General features: G+C 34.9%; 1 protein-coding gene and 1 long non-coding RNA gene across 2 annotated transcripts; both read left to right on the forward strand.

Annotated features, from left to right (window-relative positions):
* The first annotated feature begins 2915 nt into the window (after positions 1-2915).
* Positions 2916-4038, forward strand: LOC145949857 (uncharacterized). Its single transcript, XM_083060758.1, has 3 exons — positions 2916-2924; positions 3010-3234; positions 3361-4038. Exons 1-3 carry the CDS (start codon positions 2916-2918, stop codon positions 4036-4038), a joined length of 912 nt encoding a protein of 303 aa, XP_082916884.1.
* Positions 4039-14082: 10044 nt separating this feature from the next.
* On the forward strand, positions 14083-21831 carry LOC145950174 (uncharacterized). Its single transcript, XR_014428281.1, has 3 exons — positions 14083-14994; positions 15862-20715; positions 21583-21831. It is a non-coding gene; the product is annotated as an uncharacterized LOC145950174 (long non-coding RNA).
* Positions 21832-22324: the final 493 nt, after the last annotated feature.

Genomic DNA, 22324 nt, shown 5'->3' on the forward strand with positions numbered 1-22324 from the left:
AAGTTTACCACCCTTCTTTATCTATGATTTCTCCACAACGGAGAATCTCTATAGTCATGGGTCTCTTTCACTCATGTCAAGAGGTATTGGTGATCCTAAAATGTATGTTTTCATGAGGATGCATGACGTCTTGTTGGTAATGATGTACATGCTCCTCACTTTTATTATATTTTCACACATGGTCTTTCCTCTCATGTCATGGTTTTTTATGCATGGGGATTATTTTTAGACCTTATCACGAGGTTATTTATTAATGCACAAACAATGTCACATAACGAATGCACAAACAATTCACTCATCCACGAACAGTCACGAGCAAATTACGAGGTAGGGGTCTCCTGCAGAAAAGTGCATATTCAAGGAGGATCTAACTGTTCTCACTTGGTCAAAGGCCCCCAAGGTGCCCCCATTATAGGGACCCAATTCCTCTTGTCGTAGGTCGATGGAAAGCTCCAACGCACCGTCGGACTCAAGTTCATGGTTATCACCTTGAGTGATGCTTTTCGACAACGGTCTCATAGGCTCCTATAAACCCATCAACCGGCCGTACTAACATCCACTCCCTATGGATTACCACTCATGCCCCCGGGTATAGAGGGAACTGTTGTGTGCAAAGGTTTGTGTGCAATTTACTCCAAACAATTTGTGGAAATTTAAACAAACAACAGTTATTTAAAGCCAAATAGATAAACATGTTATCATACAAGCAAGGGGTAATGAAGTAATTTTAACTATTATTTGTTAAAAATAATCTGTCACTAAATGGGACTGACTCTCGAGGCTTCCCCAGCGGAGTCGCCATCTGTCGCCACCGGCCCGAAACGGGCTTTCGGCATTCGCGAAGGATGGTTGGACTCGTTTGTTTTTAAAATATGGATTGCTAGAATGACTTATTCTCAAACTGAGACCTCGTCAAACGAGCAATTTTATTAAAAGGCTCACTAATCCATATTAATCCCAAGCGGGACCCTCCATGGATTAGTGGTTTTCATAAGAGGAGGGTTCGTGGAGTCGCCACCAATGTTTTACTCAAAACATTGGAAAAAGGGATAAGGCAATTGATTTAAAAATCAACTTTGGCCACTACAACCAGAGTTGGGTAAGGGAGTCGGTTACACGTGGGGAAGGTGTTAGCACCCCACAGCGCCCCTTTCGGGTTCCCTATGACAGATTATTTTCTAAAATAACAGCGTAAAATCACTAAATTACCCCTATTTATTCTAAGCAATTATAAATTGACTATCTACATGATGACAGTTTATATATGCACACAGAAAGCAGTAAAAGGAAGGATTGAAGGGAAACCTCTTGAAGCGTGCTTTTTAAAAAATGAACTGGGAAGCGTTTTGGCGTTCCCTCGCTCTACAAGCCCGCTCCTCGCTCTCCTAGAACAAAATTTTAACTAAGGGAATCAAAAAGATTTCCCCTCGACTAGGTTCGATCCTCAAGCAAAATGGCTCGGGGCTTAAGAACTTCGTCGGATCAACTCTCCGAGTGATTTCTAGGGCAGAACACTGCTCAAAAACCCCAGAATACTCAAGGAGAGGGTTGAAACTATCTTCCAAAGTGTGGAATGACGTCCAATTGACGTCATATTTATAGGGAATAGGCGCAATACGGCCTACGGGAGCAATACGGCCGTATTGAAATTTTTGAACTTCAATACGGTCGTATTGAGTTCAATACGGCCGTATTGAAGTTCAGAAATTTCAATGCGCCCGTATTGAGTTCACAGCGGCTGCATTGAAGTGTCAATACGGGCGTATTGATTTCAGTACGGCCGTATTGAAGTTTCAGAAACTTCAATACGCCGTATTGAGTTCGCTGCGGCCGTATTGAAGCTTCAATACGGCCGTATTGAATGCAGTACGGCCGTATTGGGCTTTTTCCCTCCACTTCGTTATTTTGAGCTATTCTAAGACCTCTAGACCTACAGAGAACCCTCCTAGGGCCTTCCAGGAGTCCTTCTGGCTGATCTTCCTTCAGTCTTCGAGAGTCTTCAAGCTTTATTTCCGACCCGGACAATTTTAGGGGTCTACAATTATGATGTGTTTGTATGTACTTTGCATATAGATATTTTCTTTTCTCACCGTATAAACTGTGGATATTTTAGGTGAAGAAGATCCAGCTACGATTGGCATCTAGGATGCCAACAGTTAAAATTCTGGGAACGCTCTGATAGTGTGACATCGGGGCAGATGATTTCTAGGATGAAATATTTGTGTATTTGGTACTGTAATATTATTTTGAAAACAATTTGTAAAACTCTTGTGTTTTATGTTTTATATCTCTATTAATGTGATTGTCGAATTTTTATGTGAACCCTTTTACCAACTTAGAAAATTTAACCTTCTTAAATGTATTATAAATTTTTTATATATGTGTTGGGGTAGTAAGGGTGTCACATTTAGTGGTATCAGAGCAGGTCGATCCAATCGGCCGTGAGTAATGAGTCTACTATGCTTGTTTGGTAGATTAATAATGTGATGAGTTGATTGATGTGCTAATGAGATGATTAATTATGTTCTTATTTATTTATTTGTGTGCATTGTATTCTCAAGATTTGTCTGATAGACATGATATAACTTGATGATGCTATTTTTGATTGATCTTTTCATAATTTCTTATTTGTTTGATACTTTTTTACGTAAAAAGACCTTAAATTTGGATGATTTAAGAGTTTACGGTTAATGGAATTTAGGAATCTATAGTAGTAAGCAATTGAATCAAAGGTGGTTGTATTTGAGAATTGGAGTTTTGATATTTTGATGAGAGATTGGAATGTTCCTTGAGTATTGGTGCTTGCATGTTAACTTTATGGTTTAGGTAGTATGTAAATTTTATTCTCTAAGTCCTTTGTGAGCTGTTTTGAAAAGCTTGAATATGAGTTTAAAGTGAAAAAAAGTGAGTTTGGAATGGTTAAGGTATTTTGTGAAATGTTAGTACACTAATGCTAGTATGATAATTCCTTATGTCTGTTGTTTATTTGATTGTGTACTATTTTCTTAGATTATGGCTGGTAGGAATGATCGTGCAATTGCTGATGCTCTTCAAGCATTAGCACAAGCTGTAAGTAACAACTATAGGACTGAAATCGCTCCTAATTGGTTAGAGCGATTTCAACGAAATAATCCACCTACTTTCCAAGGAGGATATGACCCAGATGTTGCGATGAATTGGCTAATGGAAATCGAAAAGATTTTCAATGCCATGGAGTGTCCTTTCACTCAGAAAGTGAGGTTGGCTACCTTCATGTTGACTGCTGATGCCCATTTTTGGTGGGAAGGAGCACTTCAAAGGATGATTGATGCAGAAATGCAATTGAATTGGGACAACTTCAAGAGGGTTTTTCTTGAGAAGTATTTCCCGGATGATGTAAGAAGCCAGAAGGAAGTTGAATTTCTTGAACTAAAGCAAGGGAATGACACAGTGGCAGAGTATGCTACAAAATTTGATGCCTTGGTTCGCTACTGTACTCATTACCATGGTGAGGATGGCGAAAGGGCTAAGTGTATTAAGTTCGTGAATGGCCTTCGCCCTGAGATAAAAACAGCAATCAATTATCAAGAAATTTATCACTACCCGACTCTTGTCAACAAGAGTAGAATTTATGACCGTGACAATCGTGCACGTGCTGACTATTACAAGGGAGCTGGAGGTCCTATGCGTACCACAAATTCTAGTGCTTTAGGTAAAAGTAAACCTTACACCAAGTCTACTGGGAATTCAAGTTCTAAGGTGAATAATCAAGATTCGATGCAACGAAAGAGTCAATCTCCAATGGTTGGACAAACATCAAAAGGGGGGAGTGAGGGTTCTGTTCCACGCGATAATTGCTTCAACTGTGGAAAGCCAGGTCATAAGGCATATGAGTGTTGGGTACCAAGAGTGATAACATGTTACAACTGTTACGAGAAGGGACACAAAGCTCGGGAGTGCCCCAAGAATAAGAAAGAAACAACAGAGGTTGAAGGGAGCGCTAGCAAGCCTAGAGCCACAGGGAGAGTATTTGTCTTGAGTGGTGTTGAAGCTACTTAACCCAAAGATTTCATCCAGGGTATGTGTTTCATCAATGGAACCCCTCTAATTGTTTTATATGAGTGGTGCGACTCACTCTTTTATATCACGTGTATGTCTAAATTACCTATTTTTTTTCCTTGTCTTTTGAACTAATAGTAGAGACAACCACTAATGGTTCAGTGATCACTTCTGATGTCTGTCCAAAGAGTCCCTTGACTATTGATGGTAGAGAATTCATGGTTGACTTAATTTGTTTGCCTATAAGTTAACTAGTGAAATTAGTAGCTTCCTTGGATTGGCTGAATACTATAGAAAATTCATAGAGGGATTCTCCAAGTTAGCATTACCTTGACAAGTTTGACTACGAAAGGAGTTGTGTTTGTATAGGATAGTAAATGCAAGGATAGTTTACCGGGCCCTTGAGGAAAAGTTGACTAGTACACCTGTTTTAGTATTGCTTGACTTTTGTGGTTTATTGTAATGCTTCTAAAATAGGTTTGAGTGGAGTGTTGATGCAAGAAGGAAAGATAGTGGCTTGTGATTCTAGACAATTAAAAACTCATCATGGAGATTACCTTATGACTTAAGTTTACAGGTGTAATATTTAGAGACATTGCCTATATAATTCTAAGCGTGAGGTATTTATTGATCGATAGGGCTTTAATTATTTGTTGACTGAAAGAGTTAAGTTAAGTTTAAACTTCTAAGAGGACTAATATTTCAAATTTAGTTGTTATTTGAGAAAAGTCATTGTGGTAACCGATATTTTGAGTAGGAAATCTTTATATTTATGATTAGAGATTCAAATTAGGGATTTAAGTTTGACTTATGAGATTACTCTTAATAGTGTAAAACTAGGTATGACTCGAATACTAAGTGGATCGTTGAAAGAAATTGGAGAAGCATAATTAGTTGATTCATTTGATAACAAGATATGAGATTATAGGATAAGGTGATGGATAAGAATTTGACTTGGGTGTAGATGGAGTGGTGAAATTAGTGATCTGATATGTATACCTAGTGAACTTACACTTAGGTACTTAATCTTTAGAGATAACCATAGAAGTAAAACCAATATTGTAGCAGATACCTCGATTATGATAACCTCTGATATATCATTTTGATGATTTAAGGGTTGGATTTGATTGAAGAATTTAGAGACTTATGCTAGATGAGTGAGATTACCCTTAGAAGCATTGAATGGATTATGCTGAAAGTAACTAGTGAATTAATGGATGAGATTAGAGAAGCTTAGGAGTCAGATCTTTTCTTAGAACCAAGTGGAGAAGATTGGTAGAAGTATAGATAATCATTTCTGAGTAGAAATCAATGTTGTTTTGAGGAGCAAGAACCAATTTGGGTGTTTAGTAACCTTGAATTAAGAAAGATGATTTTAGAGTAAAGACATACGAGTGTTCTTGAAATATATTTACGAACTACTAAGATGTATCAGAGTTGCGCAGCGGAAGTGTAGTGACCTAAGGTGAAGAGAAAAGAAATCATATACTCGTGTTTAGTATACAAGAAATCTTTACAAATTTTGTAGCAATTAGACGTCTCATTTTGGAAGTAAGATGGTGAATGGATAGACCTTAATTATAGGCTTGTTTGAGACTTTTAAGAGATTGATTTAGATTCCTTAAAATTTACTTGTCTTACCCTTAGATTTCCTTGGTAAAATGAATAGAGTTGTAGGTAGTGAGGTTGCATAAGAATTAGAAGTAAGAAGCGAAGAATTTACCATTGCAAAATTTCGAGGACGAAATTTCTAAAAGGAGGGGAGAATTGTAACACCCCAATTTTTTATAAAGAGTATTTTTGTATTAATGGCATTTTCGTAATTAGTAATGGTATTTTCGTAATTTTAATAAAGGAATGAGGGTATTTTTGTAAACTTATAATAAATGGCATTCTCGTAATTTTGTTAAAGTTTTTGGGGTATTTTTGGTTTCTGGAACGGGCCGTTCCAAATGTGGAACGGGCCGTTCCAAATGATAAAATTGTGTATTTTTGGGACGTCCAGAACGGGCCCAGAACGGGCCGTTCTCCAAAGGAGAACGGGGCGTTCTCCTTGCAGAACGGGCCGTTCCAGAAGGAGAACGGGGCGTTCTCCTTGCAGAACGGGCCGTTCTAGAAGGAGAACGGGGCGTTCTGCTGGGTTTTGGAACGGACCGTTCTGATTTCAGAACGGGCCGTTCCAGTTGAAAATTTTGCGTAGATTTGAAGGGTCCAGAACGGGCGTTCCACTTTTCGGAACGGCCGTTCCGGATAGGTCCGCGAAAATGCCTATAAAAAGGCCCCTCCTCCCTCTCAAATCCTCACACCTCTCATCTTCTCTCCCTTCTCTCTTTTCTTTCTCTCTCTACTTCCTACTGTTGATGGAAGGAGCTTAGGGGTGGAGGTTCTACCCTAGTTTCGGTCCCGATTTAAGGAGAGAGAAGAGAAGGTTCTGCCCGAATTTTGACTACCGTTTAAGGAAAAAGAAGAGGAGGTTCTGCTCAAGTTACTATTCATCCAGGTACGGGGGAAAAGGGGATTATTTATATGTAGAGTACATGAGGGAATTGGGTAGAGAAAGAATTTCTTAGGATTATGATTAATTTTATAATTATATTAGTTCTATTGAAATTATATTTGAGGTTTATAGATATGCCAAATTGTAGGAATTATGATCTGGGAAGAAAGAAGAAATTATAAATGTTGTGAACTAGATTTTGGAATAATTATGAGTTTCATTGTTATATTAAATTGATTATTTATTGATTATTATAATTTATGAATATTATTGCTATATTACTCATGGATGATCTTGATGTGAATTGCTTGAGGGGTGTGTAAATCCTCATTTTGTTGGGCTTATCTGTTGTGTATGTGATGTGGAATTGTGTACGTAATGTGAATTTAAGTTATGAGAAGTGTGGAATGTGAATGAGATGTGAATGAGATATGATTGTGGTACTGATGACCAGGGGTGAGCACGACCCTAAGCTGATGGGTAGCGTGACCTTGGCACAGTGTTATGTCAGGGGTGAGCACGGCCCTAGGCTACTAAAAAGGGTAGCGTGACCTTGGCACAGTGTTATGTCAGGGGTGAGCACGGCCCTAGGCTGGAAAAAGGGGGTAGCGTGACCTTGACATAGTGAAATTTGTGTGGATTATGAATGAATTGTAATGTTCAAGTGGATTATGATGGATTGATGTAATTGTGAATTGAGATGTGAAGATGATGAATGGTTGATAAATTATGATACATATATATAGATAAATGCTTATGAATATTTTATTAAATAATGAGTTAGGATGAGATTATATTATGATGTGTTTGTATGTACTTTGCATATAGATATTTTCTTTTCTCACCGTATAAACTGTGGATATTTTAGGTGAAGAAGATCCAGCTACGATTGGCATCTAGGATGCCAACAGTTAAAATTCTGGGAACGCTCTGATAGTGTGACATCGGGGCAGATGATTTCTAGGATGAAATATTTGTGTATTTGGTACTGTAATATTATTTTGAAAACAATTTGTAAAACTCTTGTGTTTTATGTTTTATATCTCTATTAATGTGATTGTCGAATTTTTATGTGAACCCTTTTACCAACTTAGAAAATTTAACCTTCTTAAATGTATTATAAATTTTTTATATATGTGTTGGGGTAGTAAGGGTGTCACATGTTACATTACTCTTTTCCAATTCATGAAAATTACCTTGGGATAATTTTGTAGAAAAAATACATCCTTTCACTAGTACAAAAATTAATTTTAAGATCGGAGTTTTAAGATCGGTTATTAGAGAACCGATCTTAAAAGTGATGTGATGACATTTTTGTAAATAAAGTTACAACTTTTAAGATCAATCACTAAAGAGCCGATCTTAAAAGTGACACGGTGACATTTTTGTAAATAAGGTTACAACTTTTAAGATCGGTCACTATAGAGCCGATTTTAGAAGTGACGCAGTGACATTTTTGTAAATAAAGTTACAACTTTTAAGATCGGATACTAAAGAGCCGATCTTAAAAGTGACATGGTGACATTTTTGTAAATAAGGTTAACTTTTAAGATCGGTCACATTTTAACCAATCTTAAGAGTACCTTTAAGATCGACTACAATGTGACTGATCTTAAAAGTTGTAACCATATTTACAAAAATATCACCACATGACTTTTAAGATCAACTCTTTAGTGACTGATCTTAAAAGTTGTAACTTTATTTTGTTTTGGATTATTATTATTTTTAATATTTTTAAAAGAAATTTTAAAAAGTATTTTTTACATAATTTATTTCATATTTAAAATCAAAATTTAAACTTTAAATAATTTAATTAAAAAACATAATATGTGATCCTTTATGTTGACGTATGTCAAATTGACTCAAGGCACAAAAAAGAAAAAAAAAGTGTTTACGTATATTGAAATAAATAATTTGCAGTCGTATAATATTTCAAAACTACAACTTTCAACTTTAAATAAATGATTATAGTTTTTTATTATTATTAGTAATAGGTGTTGGCTTTGGATAATCTCAATGGAGCCAAAAACGTGCATTTATGAAGCTAATCCCGCAGATGGTTCCAAATAGCATCGCTGAGCTTCCAGAATCATTCTTCTCTCCTTAAGTTAATGCATCTTCTTCTTCTTCTCTCTCTCTTTCTTTCTCCACCAGTTTCCTCCGTCACTTTGTTGCTTGCCAAGGATTTCTCTCTTCGCGCGCTGTGGATTCCGTTCAAAGTGCTCCATTTCTCTGCCTTCATTTGGTTGCAGGTGCGACCTCTATGTTAACTTTATAAATAAGTTGTTATGCTTTCAAGTAACTAGTTTTATTTTATTATTGAAGAGAGTGGTCAATGGAGTTTTTGTAAATAATCACTAGTGGAAAAAAGACTTTTAAAATCGGTTATTTAACCGATTTTAAAAGTTAACTTTTAAGATCGGTTGTCTTATAACCGATTTTAAAAGTTTGGGCGGAGAAAAAAAAATTAAACTGGAACGGGCCGTTCCAGATTGTTAAAAAAGAATTTTTGAAGAACAGAGTCAGAACGGCCCGTTCTCCTTTCAGTACGGGCCGTTCTGCTCAGAGAACGGCCCGTTCTCCTTTCAGAACGGGCCGTTCTCCAAGCAGAACGCCCCATACTGAAAGGAGAACGGGTCGTTCTCCATGAAGAACGGGTCGTTCTCCATGCAGAACGGGCCGTTCTCCTTTCAGAACGAGCCATTCCAGCTTTGAAATTTAGCAAAAATGAACCTAAAAACAGAAACAAGAGAAGCACATGAGAAAACGAAAAGAGACATAAGAAGAGGAAAACAAAAACGAAAACAACAACAAAATTTACCTCTTTAGAAAATGAGAGCGTTTGAGAGAGTAGAAAAACGAGTAAAGGGAAAGATTAAAGAGAATGAGATTGAAGGGAAATATAAAAGGTTTCTGAAGATACTTTTAAAATCGGTTATTCAAGAACCGATTTTGTATACTACATACAAAATCGGTTATGAAATAACCGATTTTAAAAGTGCTACTTTTAAAATCGGTTATAAAATAACCGATCTTAAAAGTACTTTTAATATCGGTTATTTTATAACCGATCTTAAAAGTTATGGCTGATACAAATTTTAAGATCGGTTCTTTTGTAACCGATCTTAAAAGTTGTGTCAGACATATCTTTTAAGATTGGTCATAAAATAACCGATCTTAAAAGTACTTTTAAGATCGGTTAAATTTGAACCGATCTTAAAAGTGTTCATTTTATTTACAAAATTGTCACCGCGTCACTTTTAAGATCGGTTACCTTATAAGCGATCTTAAAAGTTCGATTTTAAATCCAATTTTTGCACTAGTGAATGGAATGGACGCTCCACTATCTTGGATTTCGATCCTCTGCTTGGTCTTTGGTGCATGTTTATTGTCTCCCAATCTATTTCTATTAACAATCCCTAGATTTGACTCAATAGGAATTTAACTGATGAAAGTGAGCAATTCCAAAACATAAAGTAATCCAAAAATAATACTTTTCCAGAAACTACAACAACCCAACATATGCGTGAAAAAGTTTAGGGTTGAAACTTGGGGGAAAAAGTAGCCAAATAATTCACGACTGTAATCTTAATCATATTTTATTCAAAATAATAGTATGCACCGAAATAAAGCATTTTTACCTAAACAAGTGAGACAAGTCATAACTAGGTTTTGCTTGTTTTTCAATGGCATATGTAGCAAAGTAATTGATCCTCAGAAGTTGGATGAGTTGGAAAATGAAGCTGCTATAATATTGTGTCAATTGGAGATGTATTTTCCTCCTTCATTTTTTGACATTATGGTTCACTTAATCATCCACTTGGTCAGGGAGGTTAGATTGTGTGGTCCTGTCTTTTTGAGGTGGATGTACCCAATTGAGCGATACATGAAGATATTGAAAGAGTATGTGAAGAACCAAGACCGTCCGAAGCATCCATTATAGAAAGGTACATTGTAGAGGAAGCTATTGAGTTTTGTACTGAATACATGGCCCAAGCTGAATTAATAGGCATTCCTAAGACTCGTCATGAGGGACGAATTGCTGGGAAGGGTACAATAGGAACAAAACTAAAGACCATGTCACGAGAAGAAGTTCTTCAAGCACATTTATATATTTTGAACAACACGGATGAGGTTCTTCCTTATTTGAACGCCCACAAAGACTTGGTGAAGAGAAGCAACCCTCGAATGCTCGAAAAATTGGTGTTGAATGACCATAATAAGACTTTCACCTAGTGGTTCAAAAAGAATACTGGGACAAATTTAAATGTCTCTGAAACTTTACAACGTTTAGCTCAAGGGCCTAACTTTGATGTATTTACTTTTTGTGGATATGACATTAACAATTACTCGTTTTATACAAAGGCACAAGATGACAAAAGTACCATGCAAAATAGTGGGATTATGATAGTTGCTCATTCTATGCATTTCTCAACCAATAATGATAAGAACCCTGTCACAGCATCGATGTCCTATTTTGGGGTTATTGAAGACATATGGGAGGTCGATTATGGTCCATTCCGAGTACCTGTATTCAAGTGCAAGTGGGTTGATAGTAATAGTGGTGTCAAAATTGATGAATTTGGATTTACCTTGGTGGACCTTAATAAAGTTGGTCATAAGGAAGAGCCTTTCATCATGGCTATCCAAGTAAAACAAGTATTCTATGTCACTGATCCATCTAATAATAAGTGGTCAGTTGTTCTACAGGGTAAGAATAACAATGTATGTGACGAATTTGGAGATTTGGCCGATATTATGGATACTCCTTCCTTCTCAATACATGTGGAACCAACTTTCAATGAAGATGATGATGTAGATGATGTGCATGCCACTCGTGATGATCATCAGGAAGGAATATGGGAGAACATTCCAACTTGATAATATTTGGGATGATAGGGGTTCATGCTAGAACCAAGATTTTCTATTTTAATCCCTAGTTGGGATGATGTAGAGGAGGTTGTCAAAAATCATATTTGGGCTGATATTACAGTAAATTTTTATTTACACACAACATTTTCATTATTAAACATGATTAGACTATCAACATGTATTAACTCATTATTATCGTAAATGTAGGAAACTTGGGACATTCCCAACACAGAAAAGATGAGAAGGAAGATCCTCTCTATTATGGCTGAGAGATGGAGGGCATATAAGACCACCCTCACAAGCAAGTATATTTTTGGGGGAAAGAAAGGAGAATTTCCCGATAATGAAAATCCCACTATAGATCAAAAGACGTGGGATGCATTTATAAAGTCTAGAATGAGTGAGGAGTTTATGGTAAGTTAGAATTATATGCATTGTCATTTGTGTAGTTGTGAATATTACTTTTTGCCCTTAATCTCATTATATGATACTTTTGCAGAAGAAAAGAAAGAAGACACAAGAGGCTCAGGCAAAGAATGAAACATCTGTTATTACGTCTCGTGGGGGTTATCAATTACTTAAGAAGAAGATCATGAAGGAGAAAGCTATGAATTTAATTCGGTCGCTAAATAGTAGTTAAAATTAGTGAGGAATTGAATTCGGTCGCTAAATAGTAGCTAAATTTAGCGACAAAATTAAATTTGGTCGCTATTTCAGTCGCTATTTCGGTCGCTAAATTATAAATTTTGATTTTTTTTAGCGACGGAATTTAATTCGGTCGCTAAATAAAAGTTAAAATTAGCGACAGAATTGAATTCGGTCGCTAAATAGTACTTAAATTTAGCAACAAAATTGGATTTGGTCGCTATTTCGATCACTAAATTATAAATTTTAATTTTTTTTAGCGACAGAATTTAATTCGGTCGCTAAATGATAGTTAAAATTAGCGACGGAATTGAATTCGGTCGCTAAATAGTAGTTAAATTTAGCGACGGAATTGAATTCGATCACTAAGTATTAGTTAAAATTAACGACCGAATTCAATTCAGTCGCTATTTCGGTCGCTAAATTAGAAATTTTGATTTTTTAGCGATGAAATTGAATTCGGTCGCTAAATATTAGTTAAAATTAGCGACGGAATTGAATTCGGTCGCTAAATAGTAGTTAAATTTAGCGATGGAATTTAACTCGGTCGCTAAATCAGAAATTTTGATTTTTTTAGCGACGGAATTAAATTCGGTCGCTAAATATTAGTTAAAATTAGTGACAGAATTGAATTCGATCTCTAAATCAGAAATTTTGATTTTTTTAGCGACAGAATTAAATTCAATCGCTAAATATTAGTTACAATTAGTGATGTAATTCTATTTGGTTGCTAAATATTAGTTAAAATTAGCAACGAAATTCTATTCGGTAGCTAAATATAGTCACTAAGTAAAACTTAAAATTTTTTATAAATTGCTTAAAAGTGATGGTAATATTTTTGTTGAGTATCAATCCCATTTTCTTTTTTTGTAAGAGCTAGACATTAATTTATATTAAAAAAATATTTATATGCACTCCTACATAATTAATACCAATAGTTATTTATGTGAAAAAATATTTAGAGGTTTTTTTCTACGATTGAATTTTTAGGCAGTTTTTTAATTAGAGTATATGAATTTTAAAATTTCTTATTTATTTTGATCCATATTTATAATATATATTTCTAACTTATGATAACTTTATTTTTAAATGAATTTTTATATTTAAATTTTAAATTAGTATTTTATTAATGGTTGATAATTAGAAAATAAAACAAGGATAAATATATTTTTTGAATTTTATATCTTAGATTTAAGATGAATAAATATATTAAGTTAATTAATAATTTATTTAAAATGTTAAAATTTAATTTATAAAAATAATATTTTAAAAGAGAAGGGTTATAATAATATCGGTGTAACTTTTACTAAGTATTACATCGCTCAATAACTTTATATTAAATGTAAATTTTATAAATTCAACCGTTAGATTGAAAGTTTTTTACTCTTAGATCATATATACAGAATCTTATATGAATTCAAGATGATTTGATACTTCATTCTTGTAAAACAAAATTGACGTAATATATTCATTTCAAATAAAATATGAGCACTTTGATTACTTTTAAGTTGTTGTTTAATTTTAACAAAAATTGATATAAACATATAAAGTGATATGAACTTTCAATCTATCGGTTGGATTTACAAAATTCACATTTAATATAAATTTATTGAGCGGTGTAATATTTAGTATAAAAGTTATACCAGTGTTATTATAACCCTTCCCATTTTAAAATATATAAATTATTACTTAAACTTTTAAATTTATAATAAATAATGTAAATTGTATCATAAAATTAATTTTAAATAGAAATAAGTAGATTGTTAATTATAAAAGTAAGTATATATATAAATAAAGATTAATTAAATATAATATAATTATTATTATTAGTAATATAATTATTATATATATTATTATATATTTATAACAGTCCGGATATACCAAAATGATAAGGATCCAAAAATAATATAAGTATGAGATTGGATAGTTGAGGATGACTTAAATGAATTAATTTGTACTACTTATACTAACAACATGCATTTGCTTTTCGGTAGCTTATCTCATAAGAACTTCACAATTAAGCGTGTTTGACTTGGAGTAATGTAGGGATGGGTGACCTTGTAACACCCTAGTTTTCAAAATGGTTATTATTACTATTATTATTATTATTATGTGGTATTTGGTCATAAATTGGTGGTTATATTTTACTTCAATTGTAGATAATTTACACTCCATTTATGCTTAGAAAGATATGTGTGTTGTTGGGCTTAATTAGATAGTTGTAAACTTTCTTTTCAATAAAACCGTTTTTCGCTGGGCTGATTGGCAAGCCTCGGTGTTTAGGGCATAACTTGGGCTGTGATGGTCCAAATGATGCAAAATTGGTGTCAATGGAAATCTAAGAGAAAAACGCACAACTTTTACAGAAATAGCCATTTGCAAAATCGGTCGTTTAGGAGGTCCAAATTGTAATTTGATTGATACAATTGTTTCTCGCTGGACTGATTGGCAAGCCTCGGTTTGTGGGGTATAACTTGGTCGGTGGTTGTTCAAATGATACAAACTTGGTGGCTATGGAAAGATAAGAGAAAATCCTACAACTTTCATGAAGGAAATATTTTCAGATTCGGCTGTCTATAAGGTCCAAATCAGTAGCTAAAGTCGGTGAGGAAAAGAACATGGCACCCTCCATTAATTCACACCAACTCCATTAATTCATCCCACCAACTTTAATAATTCATCTCACTAATTCATTCCACTTAGTTTTGTCTAAGATTTTTTCATTATTTTCCATTTTTTTAATGTGTCTTGAAGGCTATAAATAGCCCTTCACTTCTCCATTGCAAACCATCCCTCAATTCTCATTCTCTCTTCTCTTATACTCTCTTCTTCTCCTCTTCTTCTCTTTGAAGACCTAGAGGAATCCATAGGAGGTGGTTCTATCCTAGTAGAAGGAGTCTAGAGGAGGAAGCTCTTCTTTAGTTTCAGCGCTTGTCATCCAGGTAAGGGGGGGAGTGAGAAATATCGCTCTGGGTGTGGGATTGTATGCTGGGTAGTGGGATTGGCCCCCAATCCTGTGTTTGTTGTATGTTATATTGTTTGTATGTTCTAATTGCTTGGTTAATATGTGTGTATGAATAGAAATTCTGTTGAGATTATGATATGATATGATAATGTGAATGTGATGTTTCTAATGATATGATGTGATGATGAAATATGATGTGAAATGACATGAGATATGATTGACCATGAGATAGATAATGTGATAATGTGACAATGAGATATGAAATGTGATAAAGAGAAATGACCATGGAAAGTGATAAAGTGATATGAGAATGCATAGAGTCTTGTTTGACATGCATCATTTGCATAAAGTGATAAGGGTACGATATGGAATACGCCGCCAGAGAAGGCCCCCTAGTGTAAAAGCTGTGGGGATCAGTCCTTGGGGATGGCTCGGTTTGGAAGTCCCAGTCTCGCCCATTGTGTGCATGGGATGTATCTTGCGCGGCTTAGCTATCCCGACGAGACTCTGGTAGTATGTCCTTCTAGTGAGAGTGCGCAGAGGTTGTGTCCCGGCATGTACTCCTAGACTACTCTTTGTGTATTGCTAGTGGCAATATACTACGTGATAAGTGACTGGCGCCACATGCATGATAAAATGTAGTCCGTGTCCATACATGTGTCTTTTGATATTATATGACAAATGGATATGCCTTGAATGAGTAAGATGTGATATTGTTAATCTATGTTATATATGTTTTGTTTGTGTTTGGCTATCTAGTATATATATTCCTACACTGTGAGCCGAGTGAGATGTTTTCTCACTCCCTTTTTCTTTGTGTTGTTTTTCTTTAACCGTTATACAGGTGATTATCAGCATGAGGCTGAGGATGTTGGTGGTGAAGCTTAGGCTTCTTTATGGGCTATGCTCTGATAGGACATGTGACATCGGGGTATAGATAAGATTAGATTAGGTTGTTAATGTTATTTTAAATTACTTTGAAAACTTTGAGATTTATTTCTTTGTAATTTCCGCTGATTATGTTTGTTAAAAATGTGATACTCTTTAAACATGTTTGATTATTAAAGTTATATTATTTAAATTTATTGATTTATGATATGCGGGGTAGAGGGTGTCACATTTAGTGGTATCAGAGCAAGTCGATCTAATCGACCGTGAGTTATGAGTCTACTATGCTTGTTTGGTAGATTAATAATGTGATGAGTTGATTGATGTGCTAATATGATGATTGATTATGTTGTGTGCATTGTGTTCTCAGGATTTGTTTGATAGACATGATATAATTTGATGATGCTATTTTTGATTGCTCTTTTCATAATTGCTTATTTGTTTGATACTTCTTGCTTACGTAAGAAGTAGTGGTTGAGTAGTATCACTCGTATGGTGAGCTTATGTACCAATAGTACGGATAAAGCCTATTGAGACCTTAGAATTAGGAGAGACATTAATTTGTCAAAAGTTTACGATTAATGAAATTTAGGAATCTATAGTAGTAGCGATTGAATCCAAGGAGGTTGTATATGAGAATTGGAGTTTTGATATTTTGATGAGAGGTTGAAACGTTCCTTGAGTATTGGTGCTTCATGTTAACTTTTATGGTTTAGGTAATATGTGAATATTATTCTCTAAGTCCTTTGCACTAAATATGTGAGCTGTTTTGGTCTAGGATTGTAATGGAAAGCTTGAATATGAGTTTAAGGTGGAAAGGAGTGAGTTTGGAATGGTTGAGGTATTTTGTGAAATGTTAGTACACTATTGCTGTATAATATGGGGATTATTTTCGTTAAAATTTTGTTGTGCCTGTATGAGTATCATATTGACAGAATCAGATTTTATGGTCTTCACAAAAGTAGTAGCTTTGGACGTTATCTTTCTAATGGAACTGGAATCAGGTAAAACGGAGGTATAGAACTCTAGTTATAGCTACTTTGGTGATCAAAGGTCTAGTTATAAGCGCTGAATATATCTGCTGCGGTTTTTGAAATTTGTAGCTAAGAAGATGATCTTTTTAGAATTCTATGTCTTCGTAGGAGTTGTAGCTTATTCTCTTATCTTTATTTTGAGATAGGTTTGAGATCATTTGAATAAGTATAACTCTCTAGGTATCATTTTCTTTAAACATTGTTGAAGGGATATGTATGGTTTCATGATATTTTTGAATCGTTAGGCAATGCAAGGATAAGAATTGATTTTGTTTTGGGGTGTTTGCATAAGGATTGAGAGGTTGTTTAAAGGTTGTATAATGCTATGTGATAAAGTTTGTTCATGTACATGCTTATCGATGGTATATTTGAAGGTTTAAAGTTGGTATTCTAATATGATTTAGTAAGCATGTATGTTGATATGTGGATAGATTACCTTAGGGATCAATTGGTGAATGTCGTGTGGTTAGTGAGATTGATCTTAGGGTGTGATATGATCATATTGTAGTTGAAGGTGGAGATATATTCAAGACGGTTGTATGTTAAGTATTACTATTTTATTTTATCTTATTTATTGATTGATTGATTTATTTATTTATTATTTTTATTGTATAAGATAAGTTTTCTAGTTCTTGTAAATTCCAGTTAAGGTAAACATGGATATGTCTCAGGTAGAAGTTGTATTTAAGTGGGGAGATATCTAAGCCAATTAGTGAAGATAAGAGTTTTATGATGTTAGCTTATTATTATTGGAGATTTATTGAAGGAATTTCTAAGATAGCTTTGCCCTTAACTACATTCACTAAGAGGAGTATTGTCTTTATGTGGGATAGTAAGTACGAGAGTAGTTCCAACTCTTAAGGCAAGATTGACTAGTGTTAATACTACTAGATTTTAGTAAGTCTTTTGTGGAACATAGTTATGTTTCTAAGATAAGATTGGATAGAGTGTGGATGCAAGAAGGAACAGATAAGTAGCTTATGATTCTAGAAAATTGAGAATTTATGAGAAGGAATTACCTTACCCATGACCTTGATTTGAAGACATTACCTATATGATTCTAAGCTTGAGGTATTTAGCGATCATAAGAGTTTTAAATATCTATTGACCAAAAGAGATAGTTAGAAATTTTTAAGGAATAAGATTTTGATCTTACTGGTTATTTGGCCAAAGCCATTGTGGTAACCAATGTTTTGAGTAGGAAACCTTTATATTTTTCCTTATGATTAGAAAGAAGGATCTTTTTAGGGATTTAAGTCTGACTTGTGAGATTACTCCTAGTGGTGAAAAACTAGGTGTGACTCGAGTAACAAGTGGATCATTGAGATAAATTGGAGAAATACAATTAGTTGATTCATATTGGTAACAAGATATGAGACTATAGAATAAGGTGATGGATAGGGGTTTGAATTGGTTGAAGATGGAGCAGTAAAATTAGTGATTTGATATGTATAACATGCTTAGGTGCTTGATCTTTACAGATGATCATAGAAGTAATATCAATATTATGACAGATGCCTTGATTACGATGATCACTAATATATTTAAGGATTGGATTTGATTGGAGAATTTAGGGACTTATGATTGATGTGTGAGACTACCTTTAGGAACATTGAATTGACTATGGTTGAAAATAACTAGTGAATTAATGGATGAGATTAGAATCTTTTCTAGTGAACCAAGTGGAAAAGATTAGTAGGAATATGATTAAAATTTATAAATAAAAAAAAAAAAAAAAAAATGGAATTGATGTTGTTTTGAGGTGCAAGAATAAATTTGGGTGCTTAGTAATCTTGAAATTAGAAAGATGATCTTAAAGGGAGGACACAAGAGTACTCTTAGCATCCATTTAAGAGCCACTAAGATGTACCAAGACCTTAGGAAAATATTCCAGTGGCCTAAGATAGAAGAATTTGTGTATGCTTGCTTAGTATGTTAGAAGGCTAAGGGAGAACATCAGAAACCTTCAGGTTTACTGCAACCTTTAGATGTGCCTGTGTGGAAATGAGATAGCATCTCGATGGATTTTGTAGTAGGATTAGCTAGGACATGGAAGAACTTGGATGATTATATGGGTCATTGTGGATAGATTAACTAAGTCTGCCCATTTTATTCCCATTAACATTAGATACCCTTTGGAAAGGTTAACCAAGTTGTACATAGGTGAGATTGTAAGGTTGCATGGGGTTCCTACTAGTATAGTTTCGGATAGAGATCCTAGGTTCACCTCTAGATTTTGGGATGGCACCCTATGAGGCTTTGTATGGTAGGAGATGTAGAACACCTTTGTGTTGGGCAGAATCTGGAGAGAGTGTCATATTAGGAATTGAAATAGTTCAACAAACTACTGAAAAGGTTAGGACAATCCAAAAGAAAATGAGAGCATCACAGAGTAGGCAGAAGAGCTACCATGATAAAAGAAGGAAAGACCTTGAGTTTAAAGAAGGAGATCATGTATTCCTTAAAGTAACTCCTTGGACTGGAATTGGTAGAGCACTTAAATCTCGCAAGCTTACTCTACGATTCATTGGTCCCTACCAGATCCTTAAGAGAATTGGTGATGTAGCTTTCCAAATTGCGTTACCTCCATCCCTATCAAATCTTCATGATGTCTTTCATGTTTCTCAACCTAGAAAATACATTCATCTCATATTGTGGAATCCGACAACATTCAGTTAAAGGATAACCTCACCTATGAGACTATACCTTTGAGGATTGAGGATAAGAGGGTAAAGAAACTAAGAGGTAAGGAAATTCTTTTAGTCAAGGCTATTTGGGGAGGAAACTTTGAAGAAGGCGCTATATGGAAACTAGAAAGCAAGGGGAGAGAAGATTATCCATTCCTGTTTTCAGGTAAATTTCGAGGACGAAATTTCTTAAAGGAGGGGAGAATTGTAACACCCTAGTTTTCAAAATGGTTATTATTACTATTATTATTATTATTATGTGGTATTTGGTCATAAATTGGTGGTTATATTTTACTTCAATTGTAGATAATTTACACTCCATTTATGCTTAGAAAGATATGTGTGTTGTTGGGCTTAATTAGATAGTTGTAAACTTTCTTTTCAATAAAACCGTTTTTCGCTGGGCTGATTGGCAAGCCTCGGTGTTTAGGGCATAACTTGGGCTGTGATGGTCCAAATGATGCAAAATTGGTGTCAATGGAAATCTAAGAGAAAAACGCACAACTTTTACAGAAATAGCCATTTGCAAAATCGGTCGTTTAGGAGGTCCAAATTGTAATTTGATTGATACAATTGTTTCTCGCTGGACTGATTGGCAAGCCTCGGTTTGTGGGGTATAACTTGGTCGGTGGTTGTTCAAATGATACAAACTTGGTGGCTATGGAAAGATAAGAGAAAATCCTACAACTTTCATGAAGGAAATATTTTCAGATTCGGCTGTCTATAAGGTCCAAATCAGTAGCTAAAGTCGGTGAGGAAAAGAACATGGCACCCTCCATTAATTCACACCAACTCCATTAATTCATCCCACCAACTTTAATAATTCATCTCACTAATTCATTCCACTTAGTTTTGTCTAAGATTTTTTCATTATTTTCCATTTTTTTAATGTGTCTTGAAGGCTATAAATAGCCCTTCACTTCTCCATTGCAAACCATCCCTCAATTCTCATTCTCTCTTCTCTTATACTCTCTTCTTCTCCTCTTCTTCTCTTTGAAGACCTAGAGGAATCCATAGGAGGTGGTTCTATCCTAGTAGAAGGAGTCTAGAGGAGGAAGCTCTTCTTTAGTTTCAGCGCTTGTCATCCAGGTAAGGGGGGGAGTGAGAAATATCGCTCTGGGTGTGGGATTGTATGCTGGGTAGTGGGATTGGCCCCCAATCCTGTGTTTGTTGTATGTTATATTGTTTGTATGTTCTAATTGCTTGGTTAATATGTGTGTATGAATAGAAATTCTGTTGAGATTATGATATGATATGATAATGTGAATGTGATGTTTCTAATGATATGATGTGATGATGAAATATGATGTGAAATGACATGAGATATGATTGACCATGAGATAGATAATGTGATAATGTGACAATGAGATATGAAATGTGATAAAGAGAAATGACCATGGAAAGTGATAAAGTGATATGAGAATGCATAGAGTCTTGTTTGACATGCATCATTTGCATAAAGTGATAAGGGTACGATATGGAATACGCCGCCAGAGAAGGCCCCCTAGTGTAAAAGCTGTGGGGATCAGTCCTTGGGGATGGCTCGGTTTGGAAGTCCCAGTCTCGCCCATTGTGTGCATGGGATGTATCTTGCGCGGCTTAGCTATCCCGACGAGACTCTGGTAGTATGTCCTTCTAGTGAGAGTGCGCAGAGGTTGTGTCCCGGCATGTACTCCTAGACTACTCTTTGTGTATTGCTAGTGGCAATATACTACGTGATAAGTGACTGGCGCCACATGCATGATAAAATGTAGTCCGTGTCCATACATGTGTCTTTTGATATTATATGACAAATGGATATGCCTTGAATGAGTAAGATGTGATATTGTTAATCTATGTTATATATGTTTTGTTTGTGTTTGGCTATCTAGTATATATATTCCTACACTGTGAGCCGAGTGAGATGTTTTCTCACTCCCTTTTTCTTTGTGTTGTTTTTCTTTAACCGTTATACAGGTGATTATCAGCATGAGGCTGAGGATGTTGGTGGTGAAGCTTAGGCTTCTTTATGGGCTATGCTCTGATAGGACATGTGACATCGGGGTATAGATAAGATTAGATTAGGTTGTTAATGTTATTTTAAATTACTTTGAAAACTTTGAGATTTATTTCTTTGTAATTTCCGCTGATTATGTTTGTTAAAAATGTGATACTCTTTAAACATGTTTGATTATTAAAGTTATATTATTTAAATTTATTGATTTATGATATGCGGGGTAGAGGGTGTCACAGACCTTCTGGGAAGTTTCCAAAAATTGTGTAATTAAGGACAAAACATGCTAAAAACTTAAGTATTGTGAAATAAAATCCTTAAGAGGCCAAATATGAGTGGTTCATAGTGACCAAATTTGCGACGTCTATAAAATTTAATAAAATAAAAAATAAATATTTAGCGACCGATTTATTCGGTCACTAATTTGGTCCCATACACTTCAGCGACCAAAACCATTTCAACTATTTAGCGACCGAAAATTTTTCAGTCACTAAATAGCTTAGCGACCAGGGTTTTAGCGACTGATTAAATTCGGTCGCTAATTCGGTCGCTAAGATAAATAGCGACCGATTTTGGTGGTCGCTAAATTGCATATTTTTTGTAGTGATTGTCATCATTGCCACCTTTATTGTTGCCACCCACACCAATATTGTTGTTATCATCACTTCCTCGACCACCACCATCATTAATGTCATCATTAACAAC

The sequence above is a fragment of the Cajanus cajan genome, chromosome 7 (genome assembly GCF_000230855.2).
Source record: "Cajanus cajan strain Asha chromosome 7, NIPB_CcT2T_4, whole genome shotgun sequence".
Taxonomy (NCBI): Eukaryota; Viridiplantae; Streptophyta; class Magnoliopsida; order Fabales; family Fabaceae; genus Cajanus; species Cajanus cajan.

Coding starts and splice junctions, on each gene's coding strand:
- LOC145949857 (XM_083060758.1), top strand. Junction 3,235..3,360: donor AGTGTCCTTTCACTCAGAAA/GTGAGGTTGGCT, acceptor TTTCTTGAGAAG/TATTTCCCGGATGATGTAAG.